At 50.5% G+C, this 14,172-nt stretch overlaps 1 protein-coding gene across 1 annotated transcript; it reads left to right on the top strand.

Moving 5' to 3' along the window:
* Positions 1-3,678: 3,678 nt before the first annotated feature.
* Positions 3,679-12,662, top strand: SLAMF8 (SLAM family member 8; the record flags this gene model as incomplete). The annotated part of the gene is made up of 5 exons (XM_081225054.1): positions 3,679-3,718; positions 6,291-6,617; positions 9,668-9,973; positions 10,055-10,159; positions 11,889-12,662. 5 exons carry the CDS (start codon positions 3,679-3,681, stop codon positions 11,951-11,953), a joined length of 843 nt encoding a protein of 280 aa, XP_081081180.1. The 3' UTR covers positions 11,954-12,662.
* Positions 12,663-14,172: the final 1,510 nt, after the last annotated feature.

Genomic DNA, 14,172 nt, shown 5'->3' with positions numbered 1-14,172 from the left:
CCACCCTTTCTGCTGAGAGGGAGTGTGACTACCCACTGTCTCCTCCAAAGGCATTCAGCATCCGTATTCCCAGCATTCACACACCAGCCAGACTCCTGCATTCCATGGCCACCCCAGACGTGGCCTTGACATTTCAGAATCATTCAATCCACTTCAACACATGCTTGAAGCGTACCGCCTCTTGGAAATCCTGCCCTTGGCAACATACAGGGTGCAGAAGTGAAGGGGGTCTGATCCCCGTCCTCAGGAACTGGGAGAAGAGAGTTGAAGCAGGGCTGCTGGCACCTCTACACTCTTTACCTGCATTCGCCCAGCTCTCCCTTCTTCTCTCCCTCTGGCCACTTAGTAACAATGGTTAACGTTTTTGAGTGCTGATTGTCAACTGAAATTAAAATGCACAACGTGAGTTTCCTTTGTATTTGGGGACGTACGGAGGACTAGAACCCAGGAGACAGCCTCTCAGATAGCTCTGAGGAACTGCTCTGAAGAGGTTAGGGGGAGGCCAGCATATCCGTGATCTTGGAGAAAGAGTACGTGCAATTAAGTGCACATTTTGGTAGAAGGTTACTGCTTGTCACGAGGCACAGCTACCTTAGTTAATGATTTTAGTGCTTTTATGAGTATGGGAAGATGCAAGAGATGGGGTTCATAAAATATCTGAGGGTCTGTTCTGTCTGTTTTTCCAGAGCACAGAATGCCTCATCCTGATTGTCACCCTGAATTCCTTTCAGGGTGTATTGTAGGTCAGCAACTGCCGTAGCCAATAACTTGTAGAACTGGATGGTGGGCCACATTCTTTATTTTACCTGACTACGCACCAGACCCTATTTTAAGTGGTTTCACCCTTACGGCACCACGAAGAGGTAGATACTGTTATTAAGCCCCGTTTCGTGAATGAAGACGCCGAACACAGAGCAGCCACTTTGCTGAAGGTTTCACAGCCAAGACCTGAACCCAAGAAGCTTGACCCCAGAGCTTGAGTTCTTAAGTCCTACCCTCACCCTCATCTGTTTATATCCTAAGGCTCACCTCAAACACTACCCCCTCCATGAGGCCCACCTGGCCTCCTAGACCCCCAGCTGGCCCTCACCCATCCACCCTCGGGCTCCCATAGCATCCCATGCATGCAGCTGGCATTGCTCTGACCCCACTGATTGTAATTACTGGGTTACATGTCTGTCTTCTCATCTAAACTGCAGACTCCTTGAGAGCAGAGGCTATGCCTTTCATCTTTGTGTCCCCAGCACCTGACATGTAAGTAGATGCTCAATAAATATCTGACACATGGATGATGGAATTGACAGTGGAGTCATAGATCAGTCCTCTCCCTTGGCCTCTGTGTCCCATAGGCGGGTGGTGTACAAGTTCTGTCACAACTCCAGCTCTGCCCCTTTCTCTCTAGAGAGTTCCTTTCTACTCCAGTCAGGACAACCACAATAGTTGCTTCCCAGACGCGCCCCCCCCGCCTCTTTTTTCTCTCCCAATCATCCCTGCACACTGTCCTCCCACTAGTAAGTTAGCCCAAAATGGACAGCAGCCCCCTCCCTCCAAGCAGTGCTTCTCAGAGCCCTCCCTCCATTCACTAGCTCAGAATCACCTGGAGTGTAGTGCTTGTTGAAACTACAGGTTCCTGAGCCCCAGCCCAGCCCCACTGAACCAGAATCCCTGAGAATCCAAGTTTTCAGCACGGGTGAGAGTTGCTGGCCTCCAGAATAAAAGCCTAAACTTAACCCAGTACTCAAGGACCCCATAATCTGACCCCCAGCCTCCCTTTCCATTTTACCCAAGACAGCCCTAAAGGATTCCTCCCTCTGGTCTTTCATTGTCTCTAGAGCCCACATCGGACCTCCCCACTGCCAAGCTTTCCCCTCATGCTCAGAGTCCACCCCCAGCCTCTGGCCCTCCCTATATTCTAAGCCTATCCAAATCACGTCCATCTTCAAGATGCAGCTCAAATTCCACCTTTTTTTTTTTTTTTTTTTTTTTTTTGCGGTATGCGGGCCTCTCACTGTTGTGGCCTCTCCTGTTGTGGAGCACAGGATCCGGACACGCAGGCTCAGTGGCCGTGGCTCACGGGCCCAGCCGCTCCGCAGCATGTGGGATCCTCCTGGACCAGGGCACGAACCCGCGTCCCCTGCATCGGCAGGCAGACTCTCAACCACTGCGCCACCAGGGAAGCCCAAATTCCACCTTTTAAGGAAGTGTCCCCTGCCCACATCCACAGAGACCTCTTCCCATGCCCTCCTGCAGCATTGACTGTCTGTGCTGCTCTTCTGCACAGAGCCGTGTCTGTCTGTTGTGGGCCTTCCCTTCCCAGGCATATCCTGTTCCTACAATTTGGTGGTGAGTGACTGGAGGGCAGGAACCCTGTTCTGGAATCCTCCTGCTCACCTGCCACCACATCTGCCCCGTTCCCAGCTGGGTCCAGAGCAGAGCATTCCGTGTGACTGACAGGTCAGAAGCTCTGCAGGACTAGACATCACAAGCCACACTCAGGAAGCTCGGAGATGTTCCTTATCTTCTCGCAAAGGCTTCCCTGACTAAAGAAACCAAGTTACCGCAAGTGAGAAGAGAAACGGAGTTAGGATGGAGCGACTGGCAAAATGGACCACACTCGGAAGGCTGAAGCTCAGCTCATAGCTCCGCTTCTCTGTGACCTCTGAAAGGTGCTAACCTCACTCTGGTTTTCCACCTCCCCCATCTCTAACAGGGTGATAATCAGATCCTCTCAGAGGAGAGTTGTAGGGCTTCCAGGAAGCAAAATATGCATCAATCTCTAGAATTCACACCCTGGTTTAACAAATGTCCATTAAGCATCCATGACATGCCCAGCACCGAGGGGTACACAGAAATGAATATGAGACCTTGGCAACAAACGGTCTGTGGAGATGAGAAAACTGTTGTGAAACAGTGTGCTAAGAGTTATGACAGGAACGGGCATGTGCTGGGCACGCAGAAAGGAAGGTTCATGCTGCCTGTGGTCAGGAAGCCTGGAACAGGAGTCCAGCCAGCTGCATAGCCTGCATAGCCATGCCACATCCAGAAGGATGAATGGAACAAGTACAACGAACGGAAGTGTGGAATTGGCAGTTCTGAGAAGAGGCAGTCCTGGCTTGGCGTGGCTGGAGAGCGGAATGGACGTAGGACGGCAGGCTGGAGAAGCAGGCTGGAGTTGCACGTAGAAGAACCTTGTATGCTGAGCCAACAGTTTAGTCTTTATCCTGAAGGCAGTGGGAGGTTGCGGAAGAATTTTAAGCAGAGAAGTGATGATGGGAATCGCAGTTTAGAGGTTTCTCTGTGGTGACAACAGGAAAGGCAGGGGGCAGCCGGGCAGAGTGGGATGCGGGGATGCCCGGCGGGAGGCAGCGAGGAAGATGTGGGCTCGTGTTGGGCGGCGGGGGGGGGGGGGGGGGGCACTTGCCCTCTGCATTGGCCAACCATAGGCATTTGAAAGAGGCTGACTTACAAGAATCAGCTCCTGAAAGAGCCCAGCTAGACCCGAGGCCAACTTCCACTTTCCTCTGGATATTTTCACTTTCAGGGCGTCCTGTTCTGAGTCAACATTCCTCCTTCTAACCATGGGACTTTCCAGAAGGACCACAGCTCCTTCCATGCATCCACTTGACCTGGGATGCTCTGGATTTGGCTGTCGAGCGACTTTGCCTGCCTCTCCGAAGTATGACCGTGTGGTCCCTGTGGAGTCTGCTTCTCTGGGAAGGTAAGTGGGGCAGGTGGGTGGCCTGGCCTCAGAGAGCTGAAGTCCCTTCCCCAGACATCCGGGCAGGATCCTCTCCCCCACCCAAGTGAGAACCCAGGAGCTGTGGAGGGGTAGGGAAGACTGAAGCAAGTTCTTGGGCAACCTTAAAAGCTAGGCAGAGGCAAAGAGATGCACGATCTTGGATAGAAGGATGACAGCACAAGGAACCTCCATGTCCCTGAGACACAAGCTGTTTTGTGGCCCAAAGAGGTTAAAACTGAGGCTGGTGGTACCATTGGTTTTGAAAGAGATGGTCGTGAGAATGTGAGGGTCTGGCAGTGTTAACACATGCAAATTCTAAATGTGGTCTGGGGAGAGCAGGGGAGGGCAGGGCTCTTACAATCTGAGGATGTCTTTCCAACAGCCTGTGGGAGAGCTGAGACTCCTCCCTGCAGGTCTGTGGAAGTGGGCATTGAAGAGGGAGGAGAGACAAAAGCAAGTTAATATATTGCCTGTGGACTTGGGGTGGTCGATAGCGGTGTGATGTCAGAAGAGACAAATCAGGTCTCTTCAACACTGGGCGACACCCCTCCATCCTGTCCGATGCCTGACTTCCCTCCCTTGGTTAACAAGTGGCCAGTATGACAAGGGCCAGCACTGTTAGGCCAGGGGATGGGAGCCATGGGGTGTGGCAAATACTCAGACACTTTTGTTTGTGTCAGGAACTCATAGGGACTTCAAGATGATTTTGTCTGGTGTCCCCACCTGAGTTCCTGGCTCCAAAAGTCTGCAGATTTCATCATTTCTAAACATGGGAAGAAATCCTGCCAAAAAGAGGGTATCTGTTTGGTTCACAAATCTTTCAAATCCGTGGACATGGGAAGCAAAAATAATTTTTCTGAATGGTAAAAGCGATGAGTACCACTGATTGAATGCACCCCCTTGCTTTACGAATGGGACAACGGAAGCCTTTAGAGGGAAGAGGTAGGCTGAAGATTGCACAGCTTGTTCGTGGCAGAGCCAGGGCAGGATAGAACAGGAGTCTTGATTGACATCCAGTGCTACGCTCTCTTTATGTGACGTCTCCACTGTGCCTTAACCCTGAAGCCATCCCCAGTTAGGACTGAGATGACTGGGGCTGGCAGGGCAGTGAGACGGACAGGAGACTGGAGTTACCAGCAGCTGGCTGAGTGATCATCCAGAACACGGCTCCCTAACCAAACTCCCAGCACTTGGGTGTGTTCTCCATCTGCTTTTATTCTGCTCTGAACCCTCGTGCCCACCACTGTGCTGGGTACGAGGGAAGTCCTCAGCCAGTTTCGTCATGCATTCAGTATATCTGCCGAGCTTCTCCTACATCCCACTCCTAAACTGTGTTTGGGCACAGGAAGTACAAACATGAGAAGAGAAACTCATGGTCTCATGGGACTCATAAACAAGTGGTCACAATAGAGGGATAGGAGCATTTGTAGTGGTGATTTCAGCCCGCTGTGGGAACACGGAGAGAGTTTGTAACCTGCAGTGACAGATGGCAGAGGCCAGGGGAGGCAGTGATGCTTCAAGGAGGAGCAGAAATTAGTCAGCAGAGGAGTCAGAGGGACACTTCAAGCAGAAGTGTCACCCACACAAGTCACACTGAATATGTTCCCAGCAAAACAGCCTCCTGACATCTCACCCCATTCTGTTTCTCCTCCTGTTCTGGATCACAGAGAATGGCATCCAGTGGGTCCCAAGGACCTGGGAGCCCTCCTTGACTCCTGGCTGCCTCACTCCCCAGATCTAATCTGTTACCAGGTCCCCCTGACTACACACAGCAATCCCTCCATTCCTCCCACTTCTGCCTGTCTCAACTGCTCCCTTCCTCAGTACAAGTTTCCATTGTACTTCCAGGACAAGTACAATCCCACTCTCCTTGGGATTAATAGACGCAGGCTCAGTCTTGCCCCACCTCCTGTGCAGCCTGCACACCTCTGCTGGAGTTGTCTTTCTAACCATGGATCTAATCACGTCACTCTCTTACTTAAAGACTATCCAAGGCCCCCCATCGCTCCAAGGATAAAGCCCAAACTCCAAGGTTGCTTTTAGGGCCCTGCAGGATCTGGCTCCCGCAGACTCTGCAGTGCTATTTCTTACTCCCTCTCAGTTCCCCACAGTGCACCGAGCTCTCTCACCGTCCGGGCCTCTGTGTGTGCTGCCCACTCAGTCTCTAACACTTCCCCATCCTCACTCCAGGCCGCCCTCTGCTTGGCCTGGCTGATTCCCATTCCTCTTTCCGATCTCAGCTTAACCTTTTCTTCTCTGAGTCCCTCAAGGCCTGGCAAGGTCACCCTATCAGCCTACCTGTGTTCTCCCCGGGCACCCATTTTTGCCGTCACGGTAAATTGCTGTCTGAAGAGTCTGAGCTCCATGAGCACAGGGACTGGATTCCCTTCCTCACTGTTTTATTCCCAGTCCCTGGCGCAGTGCACTCTCAGCTTGGGTGGAGGGAGTGTGGAGAGAAGGGCCCTCCCTTGCTCTGCAGCAGCTCAGCTGCATGCAGGAGAGAGATGAGGATGTTTGGGGCAGGCAGAGTGATGGGGTTCTGTCCTTTCAGCACTACTTCCCTTCATTGTCACCGGTGCCCAAGTTCAGGGCCAGGTCGGGGGCTCGGCGCTGCTGGTGGCAGAGCGCCCTCACGGCTTCCAAATCCGAGAGGCCATCTGGAGATCCCTCTGGCCTTCAGAGGAGCTCCTGGCCACGTTTTTCCGGGGGTCTCTGGAGACGCTGTACCACTCCCGCTTCCTGGGCCGAGCCCAGCTGCACAGCAACCTCAGCTTGGAGCTGCGGCCACTGGAGTCTGGAGACAGCGGCAACTTCTCCGTGCTGCTGGTGGACAAGGAAGGTCGAGCCTGGACCCAGACCCTGCAGCTCAAGGTGTATGGTGAGTGGGCCTGACTCAGGCTCTCTGCCCCACCTCTTCCCACAAAGCTCCGCAAAGGCATCCTGGGTCCTGGAAACTGGGGAGAGTTGGGGTCTAGAAACCTCTGGCCTCTGACCTCATGGCTGATTCAGGGAACAGCTGCTTCCCCACAGCCACAGGTAAGAAAACTCCTCGGGTTCTCGTAGGTGAGCTTCTGGCTGGGGCAGCCAGGCTTTTCCACCCCACAGTCCTGGTCTGAACTCTAGCTTGGTCTTTTCTTATCTCAGTGGCCTTGGACACAATACTTACCCCCTGATATTGACCTTTCTCACTTGTAAAAACAGTATAGTAATATTACCATGAAAATCCCAATAAAGGTAAATCAGTGGCATTTGAGAAAGCATCTGGGATAGAGGCTGGCCTAGACATCATCAATTCTAAGATAACAGTTTATAAGACGTGCCATTATTTTATGCACCACCAAAAAGAAAAATAAATATTGCAATTAAACCATGACACAATGTTTTTAATTGAAAAATTCATGGTAACTAAAGTATAGAATTTTTATGTCATTTTTTAAAATTTTTTTGAAGATGGGGGTAGGAGTTTATTAATTAATTTATTTATTTTTGCTGTGTTGGGTCTTCGTTTCTGTGCGAGGGCTTTCTCTAGTTGTGGCAAGCAGGGGCCACCCTTCATTGCGGTGCGCGGGCCTCTCACTATCGCAGCCTCTCTTGTTGTGGAGCACAGGCTCCAGACGCGCAGGCTCAGTAGTTGTGGCTCACGGACCTAGTTGCTCCGCGGCATGTGGGATCCTCCCAGACCAGGGCTTGAACCCGTGTCCCCTGCATTAGCAGGCAGATTCTCAACCACTGCACCACCAGGGAAGCCCTATGTCATGTTTCTTAAAAGAGCTCTTTTAGATGTATTGAGAGATTTTAAATTTACATCATTCATGGTATTCTCTGTTATTTGTTATTGCCAAAATAAACCATCCCCAAACTTACTGGTTAAAAACAACAAATATTTTTGTTTCTCACAAGTCTGACTTGGCAGGGCTCAGCTGAGCAGATCCTCTGTTCTACATAGGTTTGTTAGGGTCATTCATAAAGCTGCTCTCAGCACCTCAGCTGGGGTGACTGAATTCACTGGAGGCTGGATGGGTCTTTCTTTCCAGCAACTTCACCTCCACTTCTGTCACAACCAGCACCTCCACAACCACCACCACCATGCCCTCCATCACCTGCAGCACCATCACCACCTACACTTCTACCACTGCCACCGTATTTCTGCTGGTAAAGATAAAATGGCCTTTGAGCTCCTATTCATGTATCTAGTGACTTGGAAAAGATATGTCAGTGACCCCTATTTCAGTAAAACCTCAGAAATTGAGATAGAATAAGGGGGAGGAAAAGGTCCAAATTTAAGAATGGAGAGTAGGGGTGATAGCTGGGCAGAGCAAAACACTGAGGGAGAGAAAGGCAGTAGCAAACTGGAAAGAGAGAGACCCTCCCACACCTAGAGGAAGATAACTGGCTCATCACTTAGGTGAGCCACACGGGCTGCCAGTGTACAATCAAATGTGTGTCCTTTTGGATGCACAGGACCCTGATCCATGTTGCACCATGTTGGCAAGAAGAGTGCTGGCTGGAATTCAGCACCCCCCTCTCACCTGTTACCCTCTGAGCCCAGTGTCCCTGCACAGTGGACAGCCTTCACAACCATACAGGCAGCTAGGGAGGCTCTCTCCCGTTCTGAGTCTCAGCTGCCACATATGTGAAATGAGGACGTTGAATGTGATAATACATGCAGCACCCACCCCACTAAGCTCTAAAATGCCTTGTTCTCAGCATCTGAATTACAGATTTTAAGGAAATTGCTGTTTTATTGCTTCCAAATACGTAGCGTGATTAGAACTAATTGCACAAAGCTGCCAAGCAGCCGTCCTTAGGAGCTCTGCTTTGACAATAGATAAGAATGATTTGAATTAGCAGATCAGTTACCAGAAATGTCAATGGGTGTTTCTACTGTGCCTGATCGTGTTTGGAAGCAGCTTGTCCTCTTAAGTACTGTAAATATCTCCCTCCCCTGTAATCTTTGTTTATACTATTAGTGCACCCAGCAAATCTTTTCTTTTTTCATATCACAAATCCCACCAGATTGAGCTGGCATTAATGAGGTTTTACTCAGCTTAACTTTGGAATGCTCTCAGAGACTGAGCCCTCCCGTTGTTGCCAGAATGCTCTCCCACTGGCCCCCTTTGCCACGAGACTCATGATCTACTCATCAACCGAAGTAGGAAAGGGCAGCCATGGCCTGGGATGCCAGGACACCAATTTGTCCAATGGCCCAGGTAGCTGAGCACCTTGAGAGCAAGGGTTATGGAGATACAAGGCAGAGCCCCTACCCCCTGGTCTGCTCCTTCACAGAATTTTGCATCCTTGTAAAAATTTTCTTAGTTATTTATAATCACTTGTTAGTATGTCTTCCTCACCAAACTCCAAAAGCTCCAAAAGTCCAGGAATGTGTTTGTTTTTGTGCTTACCTTAACAAACGTTTGTTGTCTCTCTGACTGATGTATCATGTATCAGGGAAATTTGATGACAAGGGATACAGAGAGTTCTCAGAGGGCTCAGAGCCATACCTGGAATATCAGAGAAGGCTTCATAATCAGAGCAGTAAGCAGTGTGTCCAAGCTGGGCCTTGGAGGATAGGTAGGAGTTTTCTAGGAGGGTGAGACGAGAAAAGCATATGTGTACAGCTGAGCCATATGAAAGATATGAAGAAGAGCATGACACGTTTGGGAGAACAGGAAATTAATTAAGATGGGTGGGGTGGGTCAGCAGGAGGTACAGCTGGAGAAGTTGACATCAACCATTTAATGAAGAATTTTGAATACCAGACTTAGAAATTCAGCTTCTGTCCTGTGGGCAATGGGAGACTGAGGAGGCTTTAGAGCCAGAGTGGCCTAGCCAGAGGTGGCATCTAGCCCTGCATGGATCCCAGAGCTGGAGCTATGGGCCCCGCTCAGCATCCCTATAACCCACACTGGCTCTGATGTTCTTGCTCAGATGCAGTGCCCAGGCCCATGGTGCAAGTATTCATTGCTGTATCAGGGGATGCTCAGCCCTCCAAGACCTGCCAAGTGTTCCTGTCCTGTTGGGCTCCCAACATCAGCGACATAACCTATAGCTGGCGACGGGAGGGAAACATTGACCTTGATATCAAGCCAGGTGGCCTCTTCATGGACGGACAGGTGCTGAGTGTGTCACTGGGACCAGGTGACAAAGGTGTGGCCTATTCCTGCATTGTCTCAAACCCTGTCAGCTGGGACTTGGCCACAGTCACCCCCTGGGAGAGCTGCCATCACCAAGCAGGTATGCCAAGGGCTGGGGATCAGTGGTTGAGGGATTGTGAAGCATCCAGTCCACCTGCGACCCGGCCCCCTCCATGTCCAGCTCCAGGGATGGCCTCCTACAAAGATGTGCTACTGGTGGTGGTGCCTGTCTTGCTGCTCGTGATCCTGGCTGGTCTCTCTGCCTGGCACTGGGGCCCCTGCTCAGGTAGGAGTCCTGCAGGGGCTGGGGGTGGCTGGAGGAGGTAAGTCTTCTGGGAAGGAGGGCCAAGTTTGGACCTCCTCCTATTTAGGCTTACCTCTCCCATGTCATCTCTTGGCCCTCTCCATCTAATATTCTGGTCTCCAGTCAGACTGAACCACCTGAAGTTCCTTTAGCAGTTTTCAAATGAGCTACTCTCTTGTGTGCCTCTGAAGGCATTTACACATTCTACTCTTTCTGTCTGGAACACATTTTCCATAACTTCCCACCCAACTCGCCTTCTTCATTTGGCTGTCACCTCCACCATCTTCAAGGTGTGCCCCCTGCAGGAAGCCTTCCCGACCTTCTCTCCCACACCCAGGCTGGGTTTGTGTCCTGCCTTGACTCTCCAGTGCTCATCTCAGTCACAGCACTTACTGCCCTCACTCTCCCACGGAGTTCTCAGGTCTTGAAAGACAAAGGCTGAGTCACCACCCCCCTGACACCTAGCAAGGGTTCCTGGAACATAGCTGGTATCAATAAAGGTGTGTTGAGTGAAAATCTAGATGAATCCCAACTCCTTCTTGCCCATCATCCTAGGAAAGGCTCCCTGAGAGAAGCACCTCTCTGGCCAGGGACTGCTAGGGCCTCCTTCCCCCAGGAGAAGAGGGAAGGGGACACTCAGAGGTCAAGCTGGGTTCTGTGCTCTCCATCCAGCTCCTGAAAGAACTACCCCAGCTGACCTGGGCTTCGTGGACATGTCCATCCTAGGCTGTCTGGCTGGTCCCAGGATGGAGAAAGTGGGTCAGCAAGGAGAAGGAGGCATAAGACTTCAGTGGATGTGTCCTAAAAGGCAAGAGTCTTGGCCCAGCCACTGAGCATGCAGCTGGGCTGGCTGGCTGGCTCCTGTATGTCTTTCCCACAGGCAAGGGAGGGAAGAGGGAGCAGCAGAGGTCACACTCCACCTAGGGGCCGGTCTGCTCCTGAGAGGGTCTGACCTGGCCCTTTGCCTCAGACAGCCCCCAGGATTTGTGGTAAGAAGGTGGAAGCCAGGAAGCGAGCAGCTTTTTGTTTTAACAGCTTTATTGGACTATAATTCACGTACCATGTAATTCATGCATATCAAGTGTAAAACTCAATGGCTTTTATTACAGTCACAGAGTTGTTCATCCATCACCACACTCAATTTGAGAACATTCTCATTACCCCAAAAAGAAATTCCCAAGCCCCTTAGTCATCACTCCCTAGTCCCCCTTTCCCTACCAGCCCCAGGCAATCCTTTCTGTCTCTAGACTGTCTCTTCTGGACAGTCTCTCCTGTAAATGGAGTCATGCACAGTGTGATCCTTTGTGACTGACTTCTTTCACTTCGCCTAATGTTTTCAAGGCTCAGAAAAGAGCAGCTTTGGACACTGAGAAGGGTAGAGAGAATCCAACTACTGGGGATAGTGGAAAGGCTCTATCCAGGGCATCTGGAGGCTGACCCTTGGCTCTGCCACGTGGCTTCTGCCTAGTCATTTAACTGGGTCCATCCCAGCTCTAAGTTTCTATACCTTCTACAGCTAAATGCGTGCCATAATTGCAGAGAAAGTCTAGACATTAGGAAGAACTTCCTGTCCTTGAAGCATCTCCTTTTCCAGGGTCTTAGAAAACCAGGAGAGCTGTTCCTTGTCTGACCTTGAGCTAGGACCGTCAGGATTCAGAGGCCTTAGGTACAAACATTGGAGGGGTAACCTTCATTCTGATCTCCTTGCCAGGGAAAAAGAAGAAGGATGTCTGTGCTGGTGAAGTGGCTCCAGAGACAGAGAACCCCCTTGTGTAGGGTCTACCATGAGTAATGCCTGGATCATGAGGAACCCCACTGCCTAGCCACATGATGCTCTGGGATGTAGCTGGTACCTGGAAACAACCATGGACCTCGTACCTCCTGTGAGACTCCTGTACCACCTCTCAGGAGCAGCCTGGGCAGCCGTCACACTGGGAGAACAGGAAACACTGGCACAACCTTCCAAACCTTCCCCCTTCCCTCTCCCCTGGTTGTGTGTCCTGGCTCTGCTCTGGGAAACATGGGCCCAGCAGGACGTCCCCTCAAGGACACTGGAAGTTCTCCAGGATCCATAGATTGACTGTCCAGGGCACTCACTCCTCCACCACTGTTCATGAAGTATTGTTATGGATTGAATTTGTCCCCTTTAAATTCACATGTTGATATCCTAACCCCCAATATCTAAGGATATGACTGTGTTTGGAGATAGGGTCTTTAAAGAGATAATTAAGGTTAAATGAGGTCATTGAGATGACCCTAATCCGATATGACTGGTGTCCTTATAAGAAGAGGGAGAGACACCAGGAATGCACACACAGAAATAAAAAGCCATGGAAGGACACAGAGAGAAGGAAGCCCTCGGCAAGCCAAGGAGAGAGGCCTTGGGAGAAACCAAACCCGCTAACATCTTGGTCTTGGACTTCCAGTCTCCAAGACTGAGAAAATAAATTTCTGTCGTTTAAGCCACGCATTCTGTGGTATCTTGTTATGGCAGCCCTAGCAGACTAACACAACTATTAACCAACCAGCATCAAAGGATTACTTCCAGCCTGGGTCCTGGCCTCTAAAAGACATTAGACAATCATCCACTTTCAGTCCTAACCCCAGCCCCTGTCATTTGAGACCCTGATGTTTCCCACAACCAAGGAATTATAAGAAAATGTCTAGAACCTGATGAAGAAGAGACATGGGGGTCAAGGCTTTCTCTTTCCGGCTTAAAGGACTTGCAAGTTCATGGTCCTCACAGGTAATTTACAGTTCTAGACAATCAAGGGATGGTTGATATCTCATGGTTGGGATGGGTGCCATTTTGCTGGTAACATCTTTTTAATTGACATCTTCACCCTCAGCACTGACCATCATGCCTCCCACAGGAGCTGGAGTTGGGTTTGAGATTCTCTCCTCACTGTCTAGCACAGTGACCAGAAAAAGAGAGATTAAATTTCTCAGCCAACAGGAAGTTCTTGCACAACTTCAAGAAAATCAGCTCAGCTCAGGATGAGGGTCTCTGCCTGAGACTGAGAGAGGGAGGAGCCAGGAAAAACTAAACAGAAGGGAAATTATGGAGGGAAAGGAGCTGAGGCATCCAAATATCTGCCACACTCATTTTCAGATGCAAGTGCAGAAGATCCACCCAAGTTCAAGTGACCCACCACTCAATGGGAAGATGTTCAAGGTCACTTTGAAAGGAGCACATGTGGGATGGAAGGTATTATTATTGTGGCCATCTCTGCAAAACACAATCTGCCACTGAACGATTCTGTCTTAAAAAGCTCTGGAATATTGCCACTGGAAAAAATAATTGATGAGCTAAACTTACACTTAAGAATTAGTAGATGATATGTTCCAGCATTACTCCCTCCCAAGTGTAACTAGATTTTTTTCTGGGACCTCACTCAAGTCTTATTGATAGAGGATGAAGGCATTGAAGAAACAGGGGTAGATTTTGAAGTATTTTCCCAGGGCGGCTTCAATCCCTCCACCCAGGATGTCAGCCCTGTACAAGGGGCTTCCCTCTTCTCCCCAGTTCCTGGGTAGTCACTTCACTTTGGACAAATGGTCAGCTCAGCTGGCCTCCAGATTCATATGGCCACTCCTGCACACGACTAGTCCTGGAATTTCCCTGCCTGCTGGCTCTGCACAGAGGTCCCTTGCTGGCCACCTGACTTTGCCTAGTCCTTATGCCTCCCCTGCATCCACTTCTCTCCTATCACCTTCTTCCAAGTCCACCTGAACAGTGCACATGGCCACAGCAGCTAATGTTGCTGCCACCTGTCATCAGAGGCTTTCCCCAGGCCTGGTCAATGAACCAGGCAAAACTGACCTTAGTCTTTAAAACTGATGTGAAAGAGAAAGCCCAGGGTCTAGCAAATGACCAATGGTGGTTCAATGTGGGAAACACACACACACACACACACACACACACACACCACTCCCCTTCTCTCTTCCCTTCATCTCCAGGGCCCCGCCTCAGATCAGAGCAGTTCTGGATGGGA

This window comes from Mesoplodon bidens (assembly GCF_964165515.1).
Source record: "Mesoplodon bidens genome assembly, chromosome: 2".
NCBI lineage: Eukaryota > Metazoa > Chordata > Mammalia > Artiodactyla > Ziphiidae > Mesoplodon > Mesoplodon bidens.
Note: the sequence above shows the minus strand (reverse complement) of the source record. Positions and strands in the feature narration are given on the sequence as shown.